This window comes from Cyrtonyx montezumae, unplaced genomic scaffold (genome assembly GCF_038088225.1).
Source record: "Cyrtonyx montezumae isolate F1298 unplaced genomic scaffold, pur_monq_1.0 scaffold_8, whole genome shotgun sequence".
Taxonomy (NCBI): domain Eukaryota; kingdom Metazoa; phylum Chordata; class Aves; order Galliformes; family Odontophoridae; genus Cyrtonyx; species Cyrtonyx montezumae.
In genome coordinates this window covers 25135922-25161479 of record NW_027072089.1, presented here as the reverse complement: position 1 = coordinate 25161479, position 25558 = coordinate 25135922, and the positions used below count along the sequence as shown (strand labels likewise).

General features: G+C 36.1%; 1 protein-coding gene across 5 annotated transcripts in view; it reads left to right on the top strand.

The window, feature by feature from the left end:
- Positions 1-24981, top strand: part of RALYL (RALY RNA binding protein like) — a 363390-nt gene extending 338409 nt beyond the window's left edge. For all 5 annotated transcript variants that reach the window (XM_065751889.1, XM_065751886.1, XM_065751887.1 and 2 more), the window contains 4 exons: positions 1069-1182; positions 6066-6228; positions 6273-6288; positions 23884-24981. In XM_065751889.1, coding sequence (XP_065607961.1) covers positions 1069-1182; positions 6066-6228; positions 6273-6288; positions 23884-23901 — 311 coding nt within the window. In that variant the 3' untranslated portion in view covers positions 23902-24981. The remainder of the gene's footprint in view (positions 1-1068; positions 1183-6065; positions 6229-6272; positions 6289-23883) is intronic.
- Positions 24982-25558: the final 577 nt, after the last annotated feature.

Sequence of the window (25558 nt, the reverse complement as noted above, 5' to 3'; positions counted from 1 at the left end):
CCCAAAGGCAACGGACCTCTTTTAGCAAAAATAAAGTTATGGGTAATACTTTTGACTGTTCTTCTATTGCCAGTGCATCTCAGCTCAAGATCGTGATCTACTTCTTCCTACAAGAGCTCTAAGAGTGGTGATTGTGTTTACTCTTGGCCTTTATAACTGTTCATCGTCTCATGCTAGAACAGGGTTCTCATCTTCCCCACCTGGCGTTTTCAACATGATATCCTAGCATGGATGAGTCAAGACATCTATTTTCTGAGCATAAGAAAACCTTGAAAATGCCATAATAAGGAGATTATTCTTGATTACTGTAAATCCTTTTCTTCTGAAGACATCTCTAAAATTCTCCTCCTTAAGTTAGACCACAGGAGTGCATTAATGCACACAAATGAGGAGTAATGCACTGCGATATAAATTTGGAACATTCACCTATTAGTTTATTAGAGTTGCCTCCATGTTCCTAGCTGTGATCATAAAAGGAAATATTTTCATGTTATCTACAGCTGGAAAAAATAGAAGAAATTACCCAGAACTGATTGCTTTTAAAACAATGACACCTAACACCTTCCCTCTACTGCTACGAAGTTGTGAACTGGAACATAACATTGCATTCTTGGCTGACCTAACATTTATGTTGCCATTCAGTCTTCTTGAAAAATATCTGTGAGGATTCTTTTTTTATTGTTGCAGTTATTATTGTTATTTTTATGAAATAGTTCAACAAAATAGCATGAACTGTCTGTCATATTTCAGTCATTCTTTCACTATAGGCTTCTTTTCAGTAAGAGTTACTTGCATTTACTTAGAGGGCCCTTAGGGTGTTGTGAATGATATATTTCTTGCAAAGCAACACATCTCACATAACCTCTTTTCACTAGGGCTTAGTGTCCTGGGATTTCCTAAGATTCAGCATTTTTAATTAACAAAGTTAGTTTTAAAATCAAATCTCAAAGAATAGTGAGAGGAACAAGGAAGTAGACAATAGTACTAAGAGAAAAAAAAACACATTTTGTTTGTGGGGGCTGCAAGTACAGTTATTTTATGTTTTGCATTTTTGCTCTTTTTCCACAGTGAAATCAGATGAGTTGCAAACCATCAAGAAGGAATTAACCCAAATCAAAACAAAAATTGACTCCTTGCTAGGGAGACTGGAAAAGATTGAAAAACAGCAAAAAGCTGAAGCAGGTAGGTGAAAATATTCTGTAGTTATGTTATGTAAGTCAGAGCCTGTTTATCAGACAAGTAGACAGATAAGAGAGAGAAGTGAAATCTTCCCAGAAAATTTTCAGCATAAAGGAGGGCCTGAAGCAGGTTAAATTAACTCTCAGGTAGAAATATTGGGAGAAAGAATTAGTATTCTTCACAGAGCCTGCAACATCATTTGAAGAGTTTTTTTCAAGAAAAAGTTGTTTCTTTCCGGAAAAAGAATGCAAAGGTTGCCCACTGGATATTGTGGATACAAACCATAAAAAGTTGACTGGACAGAATTAAGGTAGAGGTTGTTGATGACGAGGATACTTATGCCATGCACATTAGTAATCTTAGATGATCTATTTCAGGAAATATTGCCTGGGCAAGAGACAACAGTCACAAGTTGTAGCAAGGGAAATTCCATTATGAGATTAAGAAACATATTATTTGCAGCGCCTAAGTGCTTCCAAGTAGTATATGAAGTTGCACAGAAAGTCTGTAGAATATTCAAAGTCATCTGGCCAAGGCCTCATGGACCATTACTGAACTTTGAAGTTGGTCCTGGCCTTCAACAGAAGTTGAACTTGGAGAGTCTGAAGATGCCTAGTGAAGTTGTATCTGTGTAGAAACCTCTGCACCTCTGGTTTATCTTGTACACTGTCTTGAAATGTTTTGGCTGTTTTTGAGCAAACATTGAGAATGACAAAATCCAACACCACTTTCTAATGTACTGAATATCTGTCATTACAGTAATCATTTTGCTCGTTAAATAATCTCACCAAGCAGCACTTCAAAGCCATACTGAGCTAAACAAGGGATTTATAAGGCCATTATTTTCACCACAGTATATATTGAAAACTGTCTCACTTCTTACTGCTGTCTGTGGTATTTCCTTGGATTCTTCCTTTTAAATCTCTTGTTATATCTCTGTGCAGAAGCTGTGTAATAGAGAACTGATTTTGTTGAGAGCCAGCAGGAAAAATGGAAGCCTTATCTCATGAAAACTCTTCTTTTTTTTTTTTTATCTTTTTTTTTTTTTCCCTTTTCAATTCTCTAATGAAAGCTACAAGTATTTTGTGTGAAATGCATGGAAGAGAGTCTGCCTTAGAATTCACAGCTGTCTGAGTGCCTGGGTGCTCAGATTCATGTTGCTTGCTTAACTCCAGTCATTCTGGGGAAGCCAAAAAGCCACAGTGGGATACATCAAAAGAGTTCCATCAAGAATATGAAAAAGAATTAGCAGTTTATAGACCTGACAGAGACAAAATAGATATTTACATCTGGATTATTCCTGATCCCAATTGTTGGGGTACCTCTCTGAACCCTGAAGTTTCTTGCTTGTATTGAAAAGGAAATAATGAATTACTTACCTAGAGTGGGATATTACAAAGAAGAATCTTTTGGTTAGCCATTTGAAGAAAAAAAATAAACAAAACAAACACAATTCATAAAAGCCTTTTATTTGCAATCATTTTCTAAACTGATACACTATCAATCTCTTAGTTGTTATGGTTTACTCAACAAAGTGAGTATTTTAATCTCAGGTATAAGGTAAACCATTAGTATAGAGTGTGATTGCCTCTTTTAAAACTGCACACAATATTATTCATTATATTCTATTTTGTAGTTTATGCAAGTTATATAAAAATTGGTGTAATAAGTGAAGATGTAATTGCAAGGTACTCCATTGAATCACTCGTGTACTGAAATGCTCTGAGATGGTGGATCCCTACTTCAGGGAGCTTTTATATAAAATCCATTAATATGCAAAACAACCTGCATGTCATTGTACTTTGATATCCAATTTTCACTTTTGCGAAAGGACTGTAGAGAACTCATTTAAATAGAAATCATCTCAAAGAGGAAAATGTTGATTTGTATTGAATCATACTGTTATACCTTTTGAAAGCAAGCAATGAAATATCTTCTCAGAGATTATCTGCATATCACTGAGGGGGATTTGTGGGGGGAACATATCAGAGACACCAAGATCTCCATTTAAGTCTCTTGAGTTGGTAAAGAAACCTAAGTAGACTATAGGATGTGTCCACAAATAATTGTTTCCTTGGCTGGAAGCTTTATGTAAGGTAAAACTACATCAGTATCTAAACAGTTCCACTGACAGCTTCAGACATGTGATTATTTTGTTCCTTCTCAATAGTTTGGCAATATTATTTCCCGCTTTCTGCCAGGAGTGGCCTCACTGAAGCCTGGGATAAGAAAAGGTCACACAAAACAAAAAAAAAAGTCAAGCAATTTACCTGCACTGTTGTTGCTTTTCTTTTTCTTTCTTTCTTTCTTTCTTTCTTTCTTTCTTTCTTTCTTTCTTTCTTTCTTTCTTTCTTTCTTTCTTTCTTTCTTTCTTTCTTTCTTTCTTTCTTTCTTTCTTTCTTTCTTTCTTTCTTTCTTTCTTTCTTTCTTTCTTTCTTTCTTTCTTTCTTTCTTTCTTTCTTTCTTTCTTTCTTTCTTTTTCTTTCTTTCTTTTCTTTTCTTTTCTTTTCTTTTCTTTTCTTTTCTTTTCTTTTCTTTTCTTTTCTTTTCTTTTCTTTTCTTTTCTTTTCTTTTCTTTTCTTTTCTTTTCTTTTCTTTTCTTTTCTTTTCTTTTCTTTTCTTTTCTTTTCTTTTCTTTTCTTTTCCTTTTCTTTTCTTTTCTTTCTTTTTATTAAAGCTTGCATCACTTTCAAGAAGCATAAGTAATTATTAATCTTACAAGTTTGACATCTGGCGGATGTGATAGCTTAAACAGGCAAGCTGAACAATCAATTTATAAATTGAAAATTTCAGTAGGATCGGTATAAGGGAAATTAAAATAACATTTATTTAACACAACTGAGGAAAGAAGAGAAATCATGTGTTATCTCTTTAAACAAAAAAGTCTGTGCACAAAAAGTTACAGTTTTAGGATGAAAACTCAAATCATATAGGCAACAAAAATGAAAAGAATCTGAAAAGCAATCCTGAGTATAATTGTTTGCAATTTTGTGGGGTAGCTGTGTGTACATGAATTAGCAAATAATTGTCAAGAATTCGTAGAAGACCTACTTCTCTATAAGATCTGTTCTGGCATGATATAATTGTTAGAGAGGGACATTCTCCCTGCAATATCAAGATTCAATATCAAGATTAAGATTTTTAGAAGTGGGTGCTGAAATGTAAGATCTTATGTTTAGCTTGTCAGAAAAGCCCAAAAGTATAAAGTATTTTCGTATTATCTGAAGATCCCCATCTACATTCTTATTCTTTTAAATAAATGATCAGTTTTTCTAGCAATTTACTCCTAAAAGTTTTTCCGTTAAAATGTGTTAAGTCCATAATTTCAGGAACCCTTTTTGAAAGCCTTGACTGAAGTTGATTCATTTGTCAGTAGCCTGGCCAAGTTGATATCAGAAGTGTCAGGAGTAGGTGTAGCTGACAGCCCACATTTCCTTGTGCAGTAAGGCAAGTAACAGTGATTTATAACTAGCATGGTATTGTGCATAGCACTTTACAAATTAAAGGTGGGATGAAACTTCTACTGATATGTGTGAACACAGTACTGTCAAAGCAGTTATCCTAGATAACTTTCTGTTCTTTAACAACAATCCTTCTGAAGAAATGTGAATAATGGTAAAAAAAACTTCATTTGTCTGTATCTTCAGTAAATGAATTTGAAAATGAGAGATTAGAGATGAGCAAAGATTGAAGAGGTGAAAGTAAGATGTCAAATAAATGTGCATAGGTAGAAGAAAAATAAATGCCTTGACTAAAGGTTATGATACAGAAAGGTATGAAGAGATTTGAATGTTACATGTTGTGGGTAATGATTTAAAAGAAAATAATATATTCGTGGAGCTGAAAATAAAACACTGTAAGAAATCTGCAGAATCATGGCTGTCCAACAAGATAGGTGAGACACCAGCTAGAGTTACAGAACAATCAATCCTAATAAGGGAAGAAATAATGTTGATCTAGAAAATTGATCATTGATGGTTATTATCACTCTCAGACTAAAAATACATTGGTATTCCAGTTACCATGCAATGAATTATCTGGCCTGTTTTCACTCTGAAAAAAATAAAGTTTTTCATCCAAACTCCAAATAAAAAATTCACATCTATTCTAGCATCCAGTCTGTCTCTGTCATTCCCTTCTCAATCCTCCTCTGGATTTCTGCTGGCTGGATGAAATTCTTCAGCATATTCTGGAGTCTTGAAAGATAATCACAACAATGCAGCTATGTGTGCTAAGCCAACCAGAACAGCTCCTATGGCACCTCCAGAAATGGTCTTTTTTTCACCACTTTCAGCAACTATAGGAAATCCTATATCTGAGTCATGAGAGGGGATCATTTCATTCCTCTCACATAAGTGAAATAGAAGAAACTATTACTTACTCCATAAAAAAATGTATTCTAGAAGGATTTTTTTTCTCTATGGTTGTTGAGAGATAGTCACAGCAAATTTATGCAAATCCTTGCTTACTTATTGACAATTAACAGCCATCCATTTCTCAGAGCATAGCAATCTGCGTAATTCTCATTGTCTGCAAATAAATAAATACATAATAATAGTAATGATAATATATTATTATAAATACATTATTATAAATACAAATGCCAACTGGATTCCTAAGATAAAGCAAAGTTCATACAATAAAAAAGCTAGATTTGTTAGTAAAGAAAACCTTCATCCAATGCATGGTATAGATGAGCATGTTGGTACTATGGCTAATGCATGCATTAGATTTAAAAATAAGGGATTTTATCATATTTCATTGGTAGATATTAACACTTGGATTTTAACAAATTATCAGAAAGACAAGTTTCTTCCTCAGAACATTTTTCTTTGCCACCAATAGGGAAGGTTACTGAATCTCTATAGAGTATGTTTTCCTTACAGAAGCTCAAAAGAAACAAATGGAAGATAATGCTGATTTGGTTCAAGAAGAATGCATATCAGAGAATGCAGATAACTCTACAGAAGATCCAATTGAAGGAGGGCCAGATGGAGATGGGGATGGAGAAGAGATGACTGATGGGATAGAGGAGGATTTTGATGAGGAGGAGAAGAGATGACTGATGGGATAGAGGAGGATTTTGATGAGGATGGCAGCAATGAGCTGGTAAGGAATAACCATGCCATGTCTGTCTATACAGTTGCCTACACATAACCTCAGAGGACCAAGAATCTGGATTAACAATAAAGATCACAGCAGTACTGTGATATTCTGTAACAAGGACCTAGTCCCAGATTCTTCATACACTAGTATCTTTTAGGCACAGGAACCTCTGAGGATAAACAAGAAACATACATTTTATATACTTGATGAGTTTAGAATGAAATAAAATATATTTTAACTTTTTTTTAACATTTATTATTTCATATTCAATGAAATATAGATGAAAAAGAAAATTTGCTATTCATATTTATTTATTTATTTGTTCATTTGCGTATTTATTTTAACCAGAGCATTTCAAAGCTAGACAAGATTCTAGACTGGAGAACTTTCTCGTTTATAACCATGTGGATTTCAGCAAACTCCCATCTCTGTCTTCCATGTGTATCTTCTGCAGGCTGCATAGACAGCTTCAAATGTTTTTAACAGAAGGATTTTGCCCTAAGAAATGCTTGGCTGAGGAATTTTCATCATGAAATCACAATCTTCGTGAAATGCCTATCATGACGTTAAATCTCTAAGTTCTACAAAATATATTTTAAAAATATTTATACAATCAGATTTGTATTTTGACTCCAGGATTCTGTAACACTGCATTTTATGTCACCTTCTCCTCTACACTTTTTCATCTTCCCTCCTTAAGAGGAAATCACTTCTGTTGCTCAATGTCACATTCGCTGATTGCTTTTTGACACACATTTTGTCATGCCTAAAAAAAAAGTCATTCAGTAATGCCACCAGGAGCCGGTTGGAAATGTACCCACCTGAACCAACACCAAGTCTGGGGTAACAGTGCAACTAAATAACCATCATTTTGTACTCCTTAATACAGGCACAATTTATACCTACCACCAATTCGAGTGACTGTGTTCCTTTAGCCAACACAAAGCCCCCTTGAATTTATGAATCCTGAATGTTTTTCTGCTGAAGAGGCATAATGGGGTACACTCAGTGTCATTGTCCATGTTGCCAGAAAAGATCTTATATAATGCTGGTCCCAATACCAACCTCTGAAGGATGTCATTCATTATTGGTCTCCACTTGGACATCACAACATTGACAACACTTTCAGTGCAATCATCCAACCAAATCCATATCCAGCGGGTGATCCATCTGTCAAATCCATGTCTCTCTAATTTAGAGACAAAAGCGTTGTGTGAGACAGTGTCAAACACTTTGCACATGTACAGGCAGCTGTAACCCTGTCACAGAAGATAACATTTTTCAAGAATTATTTGCCCTTAGTGAAGCCATATTGGCTGTCAACTATCAACAATTTGTTTTCTATCTATCTTAACACTGTTTGCAGAAGGATCTACTCCATGATCTTGCCAGGCACAGGGGTGAGATTGGCTGCTCTGCGGTTGCCTGGATCTTCCTTTTTTCCCTTTTAAAAAATGGGGGTTATTCTTCCCCCTTTCCATTTAGAGGAAGCATCATTGCACTGCCATTTTATTATTAAATACGATGGACAAAAACTTAGCAACTCCATTTATCAGTTGCCTCAGGACCCTCAGGTACATCTCATCAAGTCCCATAGACCTGTGCACCTACAGGTTCTTTTGGTGGTCTTAAGCCTGATCTTCTCCTACAGTGGGCACCACATCAGTCAGTTGCAGCCCATCCCAGTGCGAGGGCAGTGACAGCTGAGCACTTTCCCAATATGGGACCCCTAGCCAAGAAGACAACAAATGTATGCACTTTAAAGCTTAGAATCTACATTTCCACTGATGCAAAGTGCATGTGTTTTCTGTTCTCCCTTGCCATTTTCCTCAAGCTTTGGAAGAGGTCACTTCCTCTTAGTTTTTCTACCTGCTACAATGGGATAATATCTTATTTTTTGTTTTATTTTGTAAAATCTGGTAAGGTTGGTGAATGAGTAAATGATATATATCAAATAAAGGATTGATCTGTGAAGGATTACTTCAGAGAAATCTCAGGTGATGGCTATTTCCCATGGAGATGCAAATATAAGTTGAACGGTTCATTTCTGCTATAGTTTTTACCCAGACACTTAGCAGTACTGAACAGTACTGTTATATTATACATGCTGTATTTAATCTGTTTTTCAGATTAAATCCTTACATATACATATTTATATAGATATAAATACTCCTAGAAAATTTTTACTTTCCAATCCAATTATTGAAGCTGAATAACCAGAAATTCAATAAGAAAACTAGCTATCATATAGTGAATACCCAGTAAGAAATGTTAGGCTCTGTTCTGCTTGAACCTCTTTGGGGCCTTTCTATCTAACATTACCCTCTGTTTTGTGAGAATTGAAGCAGATAGATAGGCTTGTCACGAAACAAGAAATCCTAGCAGATGTTGTTCTCTTGTTTTATGAAATCTAAGTTTCTGAGGAATATATGAGAGGTGGCTAATAGAAAATGCGTCCTTTTCACATAGAGCCAGTTGCAATTTATTTGAGAGAAAAGAAAAAAAAAAAGAGGTTACTTATAGCAGGAATAATGTTAAATGTGCAACAATTAGAAAAAACTTTCCATGTGTGAAAGCATAACCTTTGACTCCAAACAAGAAATGCTCCTCCAAAGAGCCTTTCTAATTAAATCTATAATCTTTTTCCAAGCATGAAGCAAAAAGTATTTTGGACAATGATGAGAAGAAAGTTGCTCTTTCAACACTAAAACCAGAAGAGCAAATAGAAAATCATTTTTAGTGGGCATAGCTAATGTTCTGAATTCAGTTCTAGCTAATGTTCTGAATTCAGTTCAGCACCAAAAATTGGTTGAAAGTCTGCTAATCTGAGAAATATTATTAGAGAAAGAGAACACTTTGGCTTAAATTTAGATCTTCTAACTTTTTTTCAGTGCTCTGTATTTAGCTGCAAATCTACCAAACAGTTTGCTAATATCCTACTGCAGGACTCCTTTTGCTGAACAAAATAGCATTTTGTCTCCTCTGTGACAAGCCCTAAGGCTGTCAGTAAAGGCAAGTTCAAGAATGACAGCCTTGCCACCAGAGTGATGCTGTCAGTTGAAATCTCTGAATTTCTTTATGTGCATCATCTTTGGGCCAGAGAACTCCAAGTATATATATATATTCTATTTCTAGTTCTTACTTGCAAAAGAAAGTGACTGGCACACTAGAACGTATGCTGTGGGGTTAAGGAGTAGGATGTTTTCTCTAAATTCACACTCGGCCTACTTGAAGGAACAGGTTACTGCACATTAACTGAGTGATGGCAGCTGTCCTCATGTCTGCTTCCAGCCTAGATCAGCTGTAAAGAAATGTGAAGTAGTTTAGCCTGCAGTCTTAGTTATGTCAGGCATGGATTTAAGGACGCTTTAACCTCATCATTTGTGTGCCTAGCTGCATACATAAAACCATATTGCATGCAACAGCTGTACACCTGCCTCATCCACCGTTCAGATCAGGATGTTATTCATCCCTATATTATCATTTTCTAAGGAATAAAGACACATCCGCAAACAGTTGTTATGAATCAGCTGAAGTGTGAAAATTTGCTCTCTCACAATAACTTGATTGCCCATCTGAACTCTAGCTCCAGACATGCTCTGTTTGAGTTTCTACAGTCACCAAATAGTTGTTGGGAAATTCCTTTTTGTACAAACTCTTTGCCCACATATATACCTTAGCAAGCGCCTCCAAGACTGTAGACACTCCAGCTTGAGCCTTCTTTTTTCCAGGCTCTGGATAAGAGTACTAATATCTAAGAAAGCTGGAAAGGGACATTTCTCCAGGCTGAACAACCTCAACTCTCTCAGCCTGTCTTTGCAGGAGAAATGATCCGGCACCTTGAGTATCTTTGTGGGCTCCTCTGTACCTGCTTCAACAGGTCCATGTCCTTCTTATGCAGGGGTTTGCTGAGTGAAAGGCAGTACTCCAGGTGGGATCTTATGAGCACAAAGCAGAGGAGCTGGATCACCTCCTTCAACCTTCTGGTCACACTTTTTTTGATGCAGTCTAGGATACAGTTGTCTTTCTGGGTTGTGGGGCACACTGCCAACTCACATTGAGCTTTTAATCAAACAGCACCCCCAAGACCTTCTCAGGTCTGCTCTCAAGACACTGTCTTCTATATTCATATTACTGCAGAATATTCCAGCACTCATTTTGACTTTTAAGGGGCAGGTAGCCTCAGTGGCCCTAAAACCAGTTCTTGTTCCTCACTGCAAGTGACATCAGCAGCGTGCAATGTGATGGAGAGAATGTGGAAGATGTATGAATTATTTTATATGGTGGTTTCTCTGCTGATTAAACAACTGGTCCAAAGCATTTCATATAAATTGTCTGAACTTGTTTCACATGATGCTAATCAATCATCAAGGAAGCACTGTCTCAAAATGAAATATAACTTATCATTTCAATCCCTTTGTAAATACCAAAGGTAGCATCCAATTAATTAGCTGAAAGCCTGATGTACTACAGATATTGAGGGGAAAAAATTACTTTCAGCTACTGCTTAGTAAAATACCAACAAACTAATAATTGGAATTAGTTATACACAAGCATTCATATTTATATTACACTGACAGAGAAGAATAGCCCATATCAATCTGTCAGTCATTTATAATAAATAACTATAACCATAATGGCACAGCAGTGTTTTGGTAGTTAAGCATTCAGTAGAACAAACAGCACTTTCTGGTGGACTCATGATTCCACCGATTTCAGATACATTAGATTCATGTTTTTGTAATTCAGGGAATTTGAAGGATGTAGTCACATTTGTGGCACTGTGATTATATTGCTGGTATGCCTACACTGATGATAATAAAGCCACATAAGCATTAGATAGGAGTTCCACAGTAATGACTCACCTCTAATGAGAAGTCGAGAGGCATTTATATCAAATTATATCAGAAACAAAAGGTACAGAGAATGTGTAAAGCCTGCTTCTGATCCCAGTGAGGGTTTACTGCCATTATTTCTACATCAACTATAGATTCCTTTCTAGTAAGTGTACCTCAGTTACATTTACCTTTCAGAAATATTCAATTTCTGATTCCTGTCCTTTTTCCCACTTCTGCAATGTATGTTTTCAATCTATATTGGATTTGTTTCTAATAATAAAGAATGTTTCAAACATAAACACTGGAAAAAGCTCAGACAATACTCAGGATAATCCTCTTGCTGCACTGAGTCTCATTACACAAAAATGAAAATGTGATATAATAATAGCTATTTTTCTTGTGGGAATTTATACAAAATCCATTTTCATCTATGGAACCAACAAGCACTTTAGCTAAGGATCATCAAAAACATTTTGGTCTCCTTTAAGTAGTTAAAGGAAATTAAAGTAATTTAGTAGTAAATCTGTGTGGAATAGTGAAGCTTACTTTAACTCCATTGCTTAACATGAGAATTCTTGAAAACACTCAGCAGAATGTAGAATAAGTTCTAAAGAAAGCAAACAAAAATTTGTCAAATAAAATCTTCTGTAGTTTAGGCCCTGTTTTGCATTTCTCAAATAACAAGATTGGACAAATACAAAGCTATTTCATAGAATTGATTTATGTATCTATTAATTAATTTAATAAATTAAATAAATAAATTGATTTAATTTATTGTTGTAATCAATCTGGATTTTTCATTACCCATTCAGATATATTTTTTCTGTCAATTGCAACAAGGCAGACCAAACTGATGCTTCCATTATCAGTAGAATAAGGCTGATTAAGCATGTCATAAAGATCAATAGCTTTTCTTGCAGTTTGCAGCATGCTGAGTGCACTTATATAGAGCACTACTTTGAAGAAAAACACAGATGAAACTTCTAATTAATGGTGAGGTCTGAAGCAAAGTTATGCCAAAAAATCTTGCTTAGATTTCTTTAAATATTATTGAGACTAAGCAAAATTTAGTTTTTCTTTTGCACTGAACATTTTGGACTTTATTGAAATCTTGCTTTCAATATCAGGGGAAACGTGAAGTTCTTCATTCCTGAGACAAATGAATAGGTAAAAGATTGTATTCACTTGATAAATATCAGTGCAAGATGTTTGTACTTGAGCAAGCTAAGAAAGTCATTAGGGGCAGCATACCTGACAGTTACTAATGTGTTGTACCTTCCAAAGCTGCAGTAAATCTAATAACCTGTGACTGAAAATATGGAGAAAGTAATAAAAGTTTGTCATGAAATCAAAAATTGTAAGAAAATTCCTGACGTGCCCTTTTGTTATATTTAATATATGCAATATAACAGTAGATTTGCTTGCTGTTCATACACCGTTGTATGAATGAGTCATTGGAAAGGCCTTGCTACCAGCTCCTCCTTTCCATTTTTCCTGACAGTCAATTTCTTAGGGGAAGAGTTCCTAAGTGATGTTCAGGATTTTAACTATGACTCAATGACTACATGATATTTTTTAAAATACTATTTACATCATATCCCCTGGATAGCAGAGACATCATACAGCCAGTGTGATATTTCCAGTCTGTAATTGCATATTTGTAAAATAAATCAGCAAAGTAAAATCTTTCACATCTATTCCTTTAAACCTATATTATTTGGTCCCTTGCAAAGATTTTAAAACATTTAGAATGTAAATAATTTAACTACAAACAACAGAATCTTATGGTGTTGACACAAAAGGGATTGAAAACAAAACCGTTTCATATGTTTCTTTCTTTTTTTTTTAAACAAACTATGGAGAATTGTGAAGTTTGGGTCCCATTCTCAGCTTTGCCACTGTGACTGAGCAGAATGAATCTGTGTGTAGACCTGGCACCTGTTTCTAAGGTCAGACCAGTGTGTGGTCAAAAAGTAGCAAAGGAGTATTTACCAAAGATATCATTCAAACCGATGAAGACTATACGCTTTCCAGTCAAGAAAATTACAGGTTATATTGTTAAGTTTGTTTTCACTTCCTCAATGAGTTTTCCTTACTTTTCTATTGCACCATAGCATCAGTCTTCATAAAATCATAGAATAGTAGAATAATAGAATGGTTTGGGTTGGAAGGGACCTTTAAGATCTTCTAGTTCCAACCCTCTGATATAGGCAGGAACACCTCCCACTAGACCAAGTTGATCTAAGACCCTTCCAGCCTGGCCTTGAATACTTCCAGACTAGGGGAATATACACAACCTCTGTGGGCAACCTGTTTCAGTGTCTCATTACCCTCACAGTAAAGAATTTCTTCCTAATGTCTAGTCTAAATCTACACTCTTTTACTTTAAAGCCATTTACCCTCATCCTGTTGCTACATGCTTTTATAAAAAGTCTCTCCCCAGCTTTCCTGTAGTCCCCTTTCAGGTGCTGGAAGGCCACTATAAGATCCCCCTGGAGCTTTCTCTTCTCTTGGCTGAAGAGTCCCAGTTCTCTCAGTTTGACCTTTCTGAAGTTTCAGTGATTTAATTTCCTGCATTTTCTGCTAAGAACTGTTAGTTAAGTCTCTCTTTCTGAGATCTATCCCTACACAAGGCAATTCCAGGCAGGTCCCTTTAGGCCCAGCAGGGTGATCATTAGTAAACTGCCAGCAGCTTCCAGGCACATAAAGCAAAAGGTAGGAAAACCTGTGTGTGGGCTTCTCCTAGACTTTCTCCATCACATCAAGCATACAAGAGCCCATGTTCAGCAGCTTCATTTAAATGAGGTGCATCATTTTTGAGATAACAAATGAGTATAAATATTAAATTGATTTTTTTTTTTGCTTTATTCCCAAGAAATAATGTAAGGACTGGTCACAAAAATGTGATATTTAGAATATCCTAGGCAAACTGAAGAAATGCCTAGTCAAAGCTTAATGCCGTGTGAGGCTAGTCCTATGTACTCTTAATTACAAGTGCCTGCTGATACATTGCACTGGCTTGTACATGGGATTTACAGCCTCCTGGAAGCTGGAAGATATATCTATTTGGAAACACAAGCACAGGTTATGTCCTGGAAATATGTCTGATATGAGAAAGAATTTTTTTACTGCTGCACTACTTATCATGTTTAATATTTTTTATTAACTGTCAAAGTGATCTGTGCAAAGCTCATGCACTTGCTTCCTGTGGACTGGTTTGGAAGGGTAGTTTGTGCTTTAGTATTTTGGGGGAAGTGGATTCTGCCACTCATTGACTGTCAGTAGATCGACCCATTATTAATATTTTATGCTCATTTCACTTTGTTTTCTGTTTTGTTTTATTTTTTGTAGGTTTTTGGGCTTGGGTTGGGTTTTTTTTTTTAATTTTTTGTTTATTAGACAGTGCTATCTGTATATCTTAAGCTTTTAGATAAAAATAAGATAGTCATAGTACTTAATGTTTCTGACACATCAAAATACTTATTTTTAATTGGTCAGCTTAATCTGTCAGCAACTTCTGTACCTCCTCTTTTTTCCAATAAAAAATAAATAAGTAAACATATTTATGAGCTGATTTAGAGACAAATAATGCTATCAGATCAGGCCAGAAATTTTCAAACATGTAAACAAAATTCTTGTCTAAATGACCTGAATTTCTCTGTAATACATCAATTAACCTTAATTTCAGTTCTATTGGACTGCTTGTATTTATTTTATTTAAGTAAATCAGAATTACCTCCATAGACATTAACTTAAAATTCTCAAAAGTAGAATTAATTTTTGAGTGCAGTGTGTTCCAAAGTTTTGAGTGCAGGGAGTTCCAAATATTTACCTCCAAAAAAGCAAATGTAGATCTCTTTTCAGGGGTGACTGATAGTGGCTGATTGAAAAAGACAAATGGTTGTAATTTGGGCTGGTACAGAAACACCGTTTTTAGTCAAAATAACTATCTTTAAATATAAAGACTGGTTTGAATTTCTGCCCCAGATTTTTTTTTACCACTATAATGCTGGTAATGTCTCTTTTGTTTCACCTCCCAGCCTTTTTGTTTACTCCAACAAACTTGGGATGACTTGTGAGAGGTGTTGGGTTGATTTTGGATCACTCATTCATGACCAACATCTCCTAGACCTATGGGGGGAAAAAAGTCATGGATACCAAAGCAGCAGTTACAAGGTACAATGGGAAACTGATGAGAGAGGGGGAAGGGTACAGTGGTTTTTCCTGACTTGCACTGTGACACTGATATCCTTCACAAGGACTCAAGCCAGCCATTGGGGCTGTGTTTGGCTATGCATTTGAGCCTATCAGAGTAATCCTCAAATTCTTAGACATAACTGAAATTGAGCAATTGACATGCATCACACATTTTTTCCTGGTGTGTCAGTCTTTGAAAGTAAATAGCTTTAGTTCCCCTAGAAAACATTCATTTCACAGGCTTTATCAGTATGCTTGAGCCTCAGGAATACTGAATAAAAACCTCTCAGAGGAAACATTTTTCTGTTGAATCACATCTGCAAGCCGAAGTGAGCCTTCATGCAAGTAAACAGAGGTAAACACTGAAAAGCCAAAAGGTTTCTACTTTTTCATACAGAAAAAAGACACTAATCTTAAATCTGTTTTTTTATTATTTATTTATTTTCAATATGAACTGCAGAGCTACAGTTAGTGACCCAATTATTCCAAAAGGTCTGAGTTTTTCTGAAAAAATATAAATGTGTTACTAAGAAGATTTTCTGCATGATTAAAAAAATGAAAGGCAGATTGAATTTATCTGTATGTAGGCATTATAGACCTCAGAAAAGGGAAGTTATTTAGAAGGTGGTAGAAGTGTAATTGCAATCTCAACAAAAAGGCAATCTCTGAGGTATGAAACATGCTCAATGTGCATTTGGAAGTTAATCAAATGCCATCTTAGCCAGCTTGTTATGCTTATATGTGTATCTGAAATTTCCAATTTGTTGTTGCTATTCATTACTAAAAGTACAATACAATTTTATGATCTCTTTTAGAAAGAATAAGTTGTGTTCTGACCTAAAAAACAGAATTGAAAGGATAAATTCATTTCTGCTTCCTATCTGCTGTGTCATGCTGATCCTTTCTCAGTTATCTGTTGATGATACATCATTTGCAGACAACATAACCCTAAATCCAATATTTCGTTTTGTAATTTTTATTTTTAGAGACATGTCTGTGGAAAGCCTCATAAAATAAAAATGTTGTGCACTTCACGTTCTAATAAGGGTTATGCAGGAAAAAAAAAATGGGTTTAAATTTGGAGTAGTCCTATGTAGAGACAGAAGTTGGACTCAATGATCCTTGTCTGTCCCTTCTGACTTGGATATATGATTCTATGAAAATTTCATGAAACTCTTGTTTAGAATATGACTAGTATTTATTGTCATTTCCATCTGGAGCACATTCCCAAATCAGGTTTTCTATGTTTTTCTCTGAGTTTTGTGGTACCTCTGTCATTTCATGTATGCTACTTTCATTTTTTTCTGTCAGTGAGATCTACTCTCTATTTCTTCTCTATTACAATTTTCTTTTCTGTTTATGCTAACTAAAATCACTGCCTCAAATAACTCAAAAATCTGTTGTTGATTAGATAGGGCATTCTTTAACTCATTACCGTGATTGAGTACAATATCTTCTTCCTGCATGGGTGCACCTTGTTTTTTGACACCTGTCTAAATTGGCGGTACTGGGAAAATTTAGTGGTCACTTTCCGTATGATTAACTTGAAGAAGTTCTAGCACTTCATAAGTTCCAACAAGCATATATTAGAAACAAATATTACAACAGGTGTTGACATAGTGAGTATCCTCAGGGTACAAGTTATAGCAGTTCCTTCGTGCTAAACCATGTATTCAAACCTGCCTGTGGCATTGGTACAAATTTGATCAACACTTCATATTGGGAAATTTCTGCTCCTTGTATTAAGCAGGTGTTAAATCAGTAAGAATTAATTCTACTACTTTTTGACAGCACTCTGCATCCTAAAACCATCCATTTGAAGCGTTCAGCATAATCAACTCAGACTCAGTCAGACTTGTTTCACACAGAACAAGCCAAATTCCAAGAAGCAGAAAACAATTAGTGGTTTTGAGTAATACCTTTGAGAATTTGCTATAAATATCCATTTGCATAATGAAAAGTGTAACATTTTACCCTTTGCTATACTTGCCACTGGATCCCACAGAGGTTGATTTGCTCTCAAGGCACACTGGTGAGAGCTGAGGGAACTCTGGACAACCTGATCAAGAACTTAGTGCATTTGGTTTAGTTATCATGCTTTTGTACCACCCCAGTCTTCTTTAAACCACCAGGAGAAAACATGCAAAGGAGTGGTGGTCAGTGGGAACATGGTTTCACCCTGAAAGACTTAGGGAAGCCTTGTAAGTGCATTCTAGGTTAAGACTTTGGGGCAGCAGACACCACTTTCCCACATTTTCTTCCTTCTCTTATTTGGAGATCCTGAAGCCTACCTCATGCACTACAGAAGGTCCAGTGCTGCCAGCTTCAGATCCTTTTCAGTGTCACAAGACACTATGCTGCTGGTCCCTGTGTCTTCTCCCACAGATAAAAGAGACCTTGGAGAGGAAAATGTTTGCCAAAACAAACTGCCCCCCAAAAAACAAAAGTGGAGTGGGAGCCAAACTCAGAGAGTGAAGTAAGTTGGACAGATCCACCTCTTTTCCTTCTTCTTGCTGCCCTCATAGGCTTGCTCAACAAAGCTCTGGGCAGCTCTCATAGAAATTTATTCCTTCAGCCTTCACATCTGACCATTATCAAAACTCCAGCATATCCTCATTGTCACTCTCAAAAAAGTAGATCCTGACTCCACCACTAAACCCAATAATACTCATCACAAATCTGCCCACATAGATCTCTGAGAAGGTGAATATATATTGGTCAAAGGAAGAAACGAATATTCGGTAAAACTTCCCATTCTTCCTGCTGATATTTATAGAGCAAGCAAGTGAAATAGAGCATTTTAGTACAACGAAGAGAAATATGTTTTCATTGCTGAGTAAAGCAGTCATTGTCACATGTACTCCCAAAAGTACTAACACTTCAAAGCAATTAAACTGTTCATTGGGCAGAAAAATGATTCTGTAGTGTTTTCGGCAATTAAAGTACAACTGACAGAGTACAAAAGAAAATGATTAGGTTTCATCATCTGAAGGAAGGTTTAAAGAAGGTGCAACTGTTTCCTTCAATTATTCTTTATTAATATTTATGAAACTGTAATTCTGTCTATTTGTTGTATGCAGTGACTATTCTATCATTAGCTCATTACAAAGAATTCTGTCTGTCAGGTTTTACACAGAACTGTTACAAATGACACTAGCACGTTCATATCCCCTGCTAATATATGAGCGTTTACTCTTCATACAGAGACGTTACACTAAATCACCTGTATAACTGTTATTTAATCAGAGATTTTATACTTGAAATTAGGGGACAGTAATTCTATCAAATGAGCAAATGAACAGAGGTGTCTAAGCAAAATGTAATACAGAATTAAGTTTCTTTGCTAAGCCCTGTTTGTTGCTTCTGGATTTCCATTCATGATGTTGAAAGCTATGTAAAAGCCAGTAGGTGGATATGCCCCAAGGATACATACAAACATAAATCACTGCTTCTTTCAGTCAATGAAAGCAGTCTGCTTAACAGAAAGGGAGGATATTATCTTGACTCAGACCAAGCAAACAAATAGAATGGTAATTTGCTCTACTAGCCAACAGTAATCAATGCATCCTGATTTTTCTCATTTTATGAAAAATATATTGAACAAAATGTGTTATCCGTGATTTGAGTTTAAAGAAAAAAATATGTCCTGCATACAGATTCAGTTTTTCTCCTCCTTGGCTGTCCAGAGTTACTCTTCATTATCAGAAAAAATTATTATTAGGGATGAAACACACAAAACTATCCTAGAGAAAGTAATAGTGGCATCTATGGACCTGAATCCAGTGTTCTCAGCTGTACAGATGAGAGTATAGAAGAGAGCAACAGCTACAACCAAAGCAATTGCACAATGATTACAGTCTGAGGTAATGTTAGGAGGAAAGCCACTGACATCAGTGTGAAAGAGCAGCATGTGCATTTCAATGGGGTTTGCATCTGTTTTGCATAAAGCAATTGACCCACAGTCAAATCTTTGCTGGACACCAGCAACAACCTGGGAACACAGTGGGCTTTGAGTTACCTGCAGATGTAGAAATACAGCTTTGAAAACAGAGTCAGAATTAGCTATTCTTGTCTACCCTATAGCTACCAGTTCAGCGGTCCAGTTTTGGGAATGGGTCTGGCTGGCAAGGAAAAAGCCAGGAGAGCAAAGGGAAGGATATTTGAGGATTTCAAGTTCATGCACAGTTGTATTTGCACATTTGTCCACCATTCAGCTGCATTTTCTGGGAATTTCTAAGGTTACTGTTATGTAAGTTGTCACTGTTGTCATGTAAGTTGTTCAGAGCAGTTGATTGCTTAAAAACTGATCCATTTTTTCAGATGAACATCTTGCATATACTTTGTTGGATGCCATTATTATATATCTAATTGTTGTGAAGTAAATCTTATGGTAAATACTGTAACATTCATATTCTGTGGGACATTCCTCTAAACATTTTCTTAATGTTCTTCAAGGGAAAACATTAATCTTGGGCATCTTCTGTGTCATGTAGTCAAGGTTCATGCCTTACACGCCCTCCCAAGGACATATGCAGAACTTTTTACACTCAGGTAGTAAGATTTATACCTATACATTTAGGTGTGGAAGGTGATCATGGGAAAGTCCATCACACTTTTCCAGTAAACCCAATTAGAAGGAAAATAGGGATTTATGGGGAGCAAGGAACATCCCCCTGTTATTTACCTTTACTTTTTTTTTCAGAACTGTAAGGAAGAAAAAATAAACTGGATCAAGAAAAAGACTGACCTATGTCTGAGCCCATCCAGCAAAGTTCAAAAGTCACACGTTCAGCATAGAAATAAAGACCACCTGACTGAGCTCAGGAAAGCCAGCCACATCTGTTTGGCTGCAAAGCAGTAGTCAGCATTACTGCTTCCAGCTGGATGGAAAAGGTGGGGAGACAAGGTGGCCCATCCAGTTGGAAAAACAAAAGCAAATAAATGGTGTCTTTACCATAAATTGAGTTAGACAGAATGCAAACTATTCCTACTGCATTGTACTTGGTGATGATGAAGAACATAGAGGCAATTTGCACCTGGAAGATGATCTGATGGCCAGGCTCCCTCCCCAAGCTTAACTAGAAGGGCATTCCTAAAGTTCTACAAATGTACAAAGGGGAATTATTTGGGCGAAAATTATCTGTGACAAAATCATTAGACCTTCAAAAGACAAGATGAAAACAGATTTCTGTTGAATTTTACCTGGATTTATCTGAATTTATACTATGTTATTTTAGTGGTGATACTTGGAGCCCATTAAGTAGAACAGCACTAATATTTAGTCAGGTGTTTCATATTTAATATTTTAACTTTCTGGGGTTATTATACCTGGTGACAGTGCAAAGTTAAAATTAATTGTATCTAGTGTAGTTGGAGTCTGGTGAAAATGCTGGAAGGACCATACTGGAACTGTAATAATAGTAGTAATAGCATTTCTGGAAGTCTGAAATACGGTGTTGTGCCTAAGAAGAGTGCTTTCAATAGCTCATGCTCAGAAAGCCAACCATACAAGGAGAAAAACAGCAGAAATAATTTCAGCTGGAAAATGAACCAATAAATATTCCATAATCCATCTCCAGCTTTTTTCAGAGATTATGATGGCAATTAGGACAGTGTATACTGTTTCTTTGGTATCATGTACAGCTGCCAGGACTGCCTGTTCTGTTGGGTTATTCAGTTCATAAAATGCACTATGTTCAAATCAAATGCTTTTATAAGTGGTTTTCTGTTAGAACTGCATCAATTGAAAGCCATATTGCTGGCTTAAATGTAGTTCAGTTCATCCTTGTTGTGTCAGGATGTTCTTTTTATATGTAACAGAAAGGAAATGAAAAGCTTAAAAAAATATTAGTCATCATGAAATTTTTTATTATCATCAGCACTACCATAAAGCCACCTGATAAACTGCACACTATTCAGAAGCAAGAAATAGAATGAAATTAGTATTATAGAACATCAGATTAATCATAGCCCTGGGTTTACTGACATTCTATGGAAATTAAGAACATGACTATTTCAGATTTGAAGTTTCTTCTCAGTCTTTATCATTATCTGCTTCAAGAGGAAAGTAACTAGCTTGTGTACTGAGGGAAGAATATAGGATTTTTGTTTTGTGGAGTTGGTAAATTTTTATCATTGTTTTTAAATGACAGCAAAGCAGCATTAATGAGTTGGATCCAGATGGTTAGCAGTAACACTTCAAAATAGCAACCTAATGAAGCTTTTTAGTGCTGGTGACAGGTAAATGCTTGAAAGGTTTATGGCAGGGAAAAGGCTCCAATAAATAATTTGAAAATCTATATCTTTTCTTACTTGCATAATTACTTGCTTTTCATAATAGTACAATGGCATGGCAATATAGGTGACAAAATGGTGAAAAAAGAGGAACTCTCTCTGGAGCTGATATGATGTTCAGTGGAACCACAGGCTCTTTCTTACTTCTTGTGAGATAGCTATTAAGTAGCTAATAGCTACTTAACAGCCATTAGACTTCTCAGAGACTTGGGATTTAAAAATCTTTTTTGATGTAGTCAGTCTGTACAGGTATTAGCAGCTAAAATTAGGGAAAGTCCAGGGTATTTCTCTGTGCAAGTACAGTGTAACAGTTTTGGAGTGTTTTGACTAAAAGAAGAAAGTTCTGGTACATCTCATGTGGGCTTACACCCTAATCCTGGATACCTGTGAAGGGTGCAACCAATAGTCTGGTACTGCCTTTGCAGTAAGTGGGAGATCTGATGGTTGACTCTTACACAGGGAAAAAGACCAGCCCTGTTTTTGGTGAGACCTCTTTCACTGGAAAACAAGGGAAGGGAAGGGAAGGGAAGGGAAGGGAAGGGAAGGGAAGGGAAGGGAAGGGAAGGGAAGGGAAGGGAAGGGAAGGGAAGGGAAGGGAAGGGAAGGGAAGGGAAGGGAAGGGAAGGGAAGGGAAGGGAAGGGAAGGGAAGGGAAGGGAAGGGAAGGGAAGGGAAGGGAAGGGAAGGGAAGGGAAGGGAAGGGAAGGGAAGGGAAGGGAAGGGAAGGGAAGGGAAGGGAAGGGAAGGGAAGGGAAGGGAAGGGAAGGGAAGGGAAGAGAAGAGAAGAAAAGAGAAGAAAAGAGAAGAAAAGAGAAGAAAAGAGAAGAAAGAAAAGAGAAGAAAGAAAAGAGAAGAAAGAAAAGAGAAGAAAGAAAAGAGAAGAAAAGAGAAGAAAAGAGAAGAAAAGAAAAGAGAAGAAAAGAGAAGAAAAGAGAAGAAAAGAGAAGAAAAGAGAAGAAAAGAGAAGAAAAGAAAAGAAAAGAAAAGAAAAGAAAAGAAAAGAAAAGAAAAGAAAAGAAAAGAAAAGAAAAGAAAAGAAAAGAAAAGAAAAGAAAAGAAAAGAAAAGAAAAGAAAAGAAAAGAAAAGAAAAGAAAAGAAAAGAAAAGAAAAGAAAAGAAAAGAGAAGAAAAGAAAAGAAAAGAAAAGAGAAAAGGAGCTGTGCATTTCTGTTAATATTTTCTACTATGAATTTTCCAAACAAAGATGACTGGGAAAATGTTGTCAGTTTTTCTGCAGGCAGATGGAGTTGGTGTGTCTGGAGCATATCCCTGTGGCACCACTGAATGCCTTGCTGAAGCTGGTGGCATTAACAGTCTCATAGCAGGACACATGTTTTTAGATGTGATGTGCTTCAGGCTGGAACAGAGGCCCTCCAAAGCCTCACTGACACTGCATTTTTGCTGTTTCATAATGAGGCTGGCAAAACAAAAGAAATTAAAAGGACATGAAATTAAAGCCCAGAACATGTATGCAGTAATAATTATAAAACAAGCAACATTAAAGAAAAGCCACTGAGGAAAGATTCATCAACCCAGTAACAATAAGCATTGCTGAAAGCACACACAATTTAAATGGTGTGGAATGAGGTATAAAAACAGTGTGTGGGAACCAAAGCAAAGCATCTTGTATGCAATTTATTTAGACTGAATATTAATGTGCAAATAAAGCACTTCACTGCAAAGCTGCTAGGATGCATTCTTTATTATTTGCTGCTAAAAGAGAAAGAATCCAGTAGTTATTCACTGAACGTTACTGAGGTGAAGCATGGTGACAGGACAAGGAAAAATGATTTCAAACTAAAAGAGGAGAGATTTAGGTTGGCTATACAGAAAAAAGACTTTTACAATGAGGTGTGTGAGGCAGTAGTACAGGTAGCCCAGCAAGGTGATGGATGCCCTGCCCCTGGTAACGTTAAAGGTCAGGCTGGACTGGGCTCTGAGCACCTAATCTAGCTGGGTGTCCCTGTTCATTGAAGGGCAGTTGGACTAGATAACCTTTAGAGGTCCCTTCCAAATCTGATGGTCCTATGATTCTATGTTTCTGTGAACTCACTTGATTCACTGTGGTTATTTTGGTCATGCATGCTGACTTAGGACAGCTGCTGCACAGTCTTGGTTTTCTAATAGATAATGATATTGGATTGATTTGTGATAAATAATCGCATGATAGTTCTCTTCACTCTTTTCCCTGGTTATCTGTTTTCCTTTTGAGGGTCTGGTGGAAGAAATTCTGTGCCTTCATACTAACGAAAACATTTCTCACTCCTTAGTTTCTACAGATCAAGTGATGAGATGCCACGTGTCAACCCCCTGAAGGCTGAGAAGAGAAACTCTGACTTCCCCACAGAAAATTGCAAACTGCAGTTTCTTACTGGCTAGTGACACCTTTGATTCAATTTGTACGAAAACTAACTTTACTTATTAAAATGGACATTACTGTTCAAATATTAGAAATTCCATTTCTTATATGTTCTATGCTGTACAATTGTCAGATTTTTATGGTTTAGATTGTAAATGTGTTTTTCTCTGGCTAATTATTGGTATTATTTTTTTAATTTTGATGTCTTAAAAGCCAATGTATCATAATAATATGAAGGACATATTTAACAGGTGTGGGAAACACTGTATACAAATGTATATTTCTAAAAGCTATTTTTATGATTAGCATGTTTTACCATATTTAGAGTCAGGTGTTATTGCACTTCCTTGTTTACAGCTTAAATCAAACAAGATCATTATGATTAGTGACATACCTTAAAACACTGTATGGTATTTTCCATTATTTTATTTAATATGTTTGTCATCTAAAATAATCATGTTTACTAATAGGGTTAGCTACTAAAAAGTAAAAATGTCAAAATATGAAAGCAATTCTTGATAAACTGTAAATTGGTTCATTTTGTTAATCCCTTTCTCCAGATAAACACTCTGTGATGCCACACACTATGCAGTTGTTGCAGTGATATCTGCACGTGTCTATAAAGACAGTTTCTCATTGCCATACAGGAAGTTTACATGACAGTCAGTCTCCTCCCTAGCCAGGTAAATTACCTATGGCTGCCAATATTCAAGAGCTTGAGTTGGTTTTCTGATTACTTCTTTGTTTCATTTCCTGGCAGTAATCTGTCCACTCCCAGACCCAAAAAGCCTTCCTAAAAGCCTGAAGTTGGAATAAGTAATTATTACAGGTCTCCTAGGGGTAATCTCAGCATAGAATTTCTTAATAAATCGTATTTCTGTTCAGTTCAAACAGAATGGATGCATTATTTCTCTTTTGTTACTAAGATATTAAGGGTATCAAAGCCCATTTGATATGGGTGCAAATTCTTCTTATCTCAGAAGAACATTGACTTGTTTGCCCGCTGAAAGCTAGGCCTCCTTAGTGCTGCAAATGAAACAAGGAAGAGATGTTGATTTACATCTGCAAGTGAGATATACTCCTACAGGAGACATGTGTTTGTAGTGATTATAGGGGGCAAAAAAATAAATTTAAAGCAACAGCCTTCCAAAAGTTGGAGTAATGAACATACATATCTTAACCAGTCAAACAGAGCTCAGACCCAGTTACATGGTAGTACAAAGAACATCAGCCCTAACTGATATTCATTGCCCTGCTGTTTGGTATCCAACTCCACACAGATAAGCATTTACCTTGCTCTTATCTACAGACTCAAAGAAAGAGAAAAACAGAAGCATTGGAGAGGATCTTCAAAAGATCAGACTTTCAATATCTGCAAAAAACAGTCATTTATAAGATTATAGGCTCACCACTAAAAATTAGGGTTATGAAAGAATAGTATAATTAGCTACAGCTGAGCATTGGCAATTGCAGCCTCAGAATCCAACAAGGATGACGATTCCAGAAAAAGGAAGAAACATTACTTCCGTGTAAGAGAAATGTCAGTTCAAATCAAGGGTGAAATATTTTCCCACATTCTCAGCTAT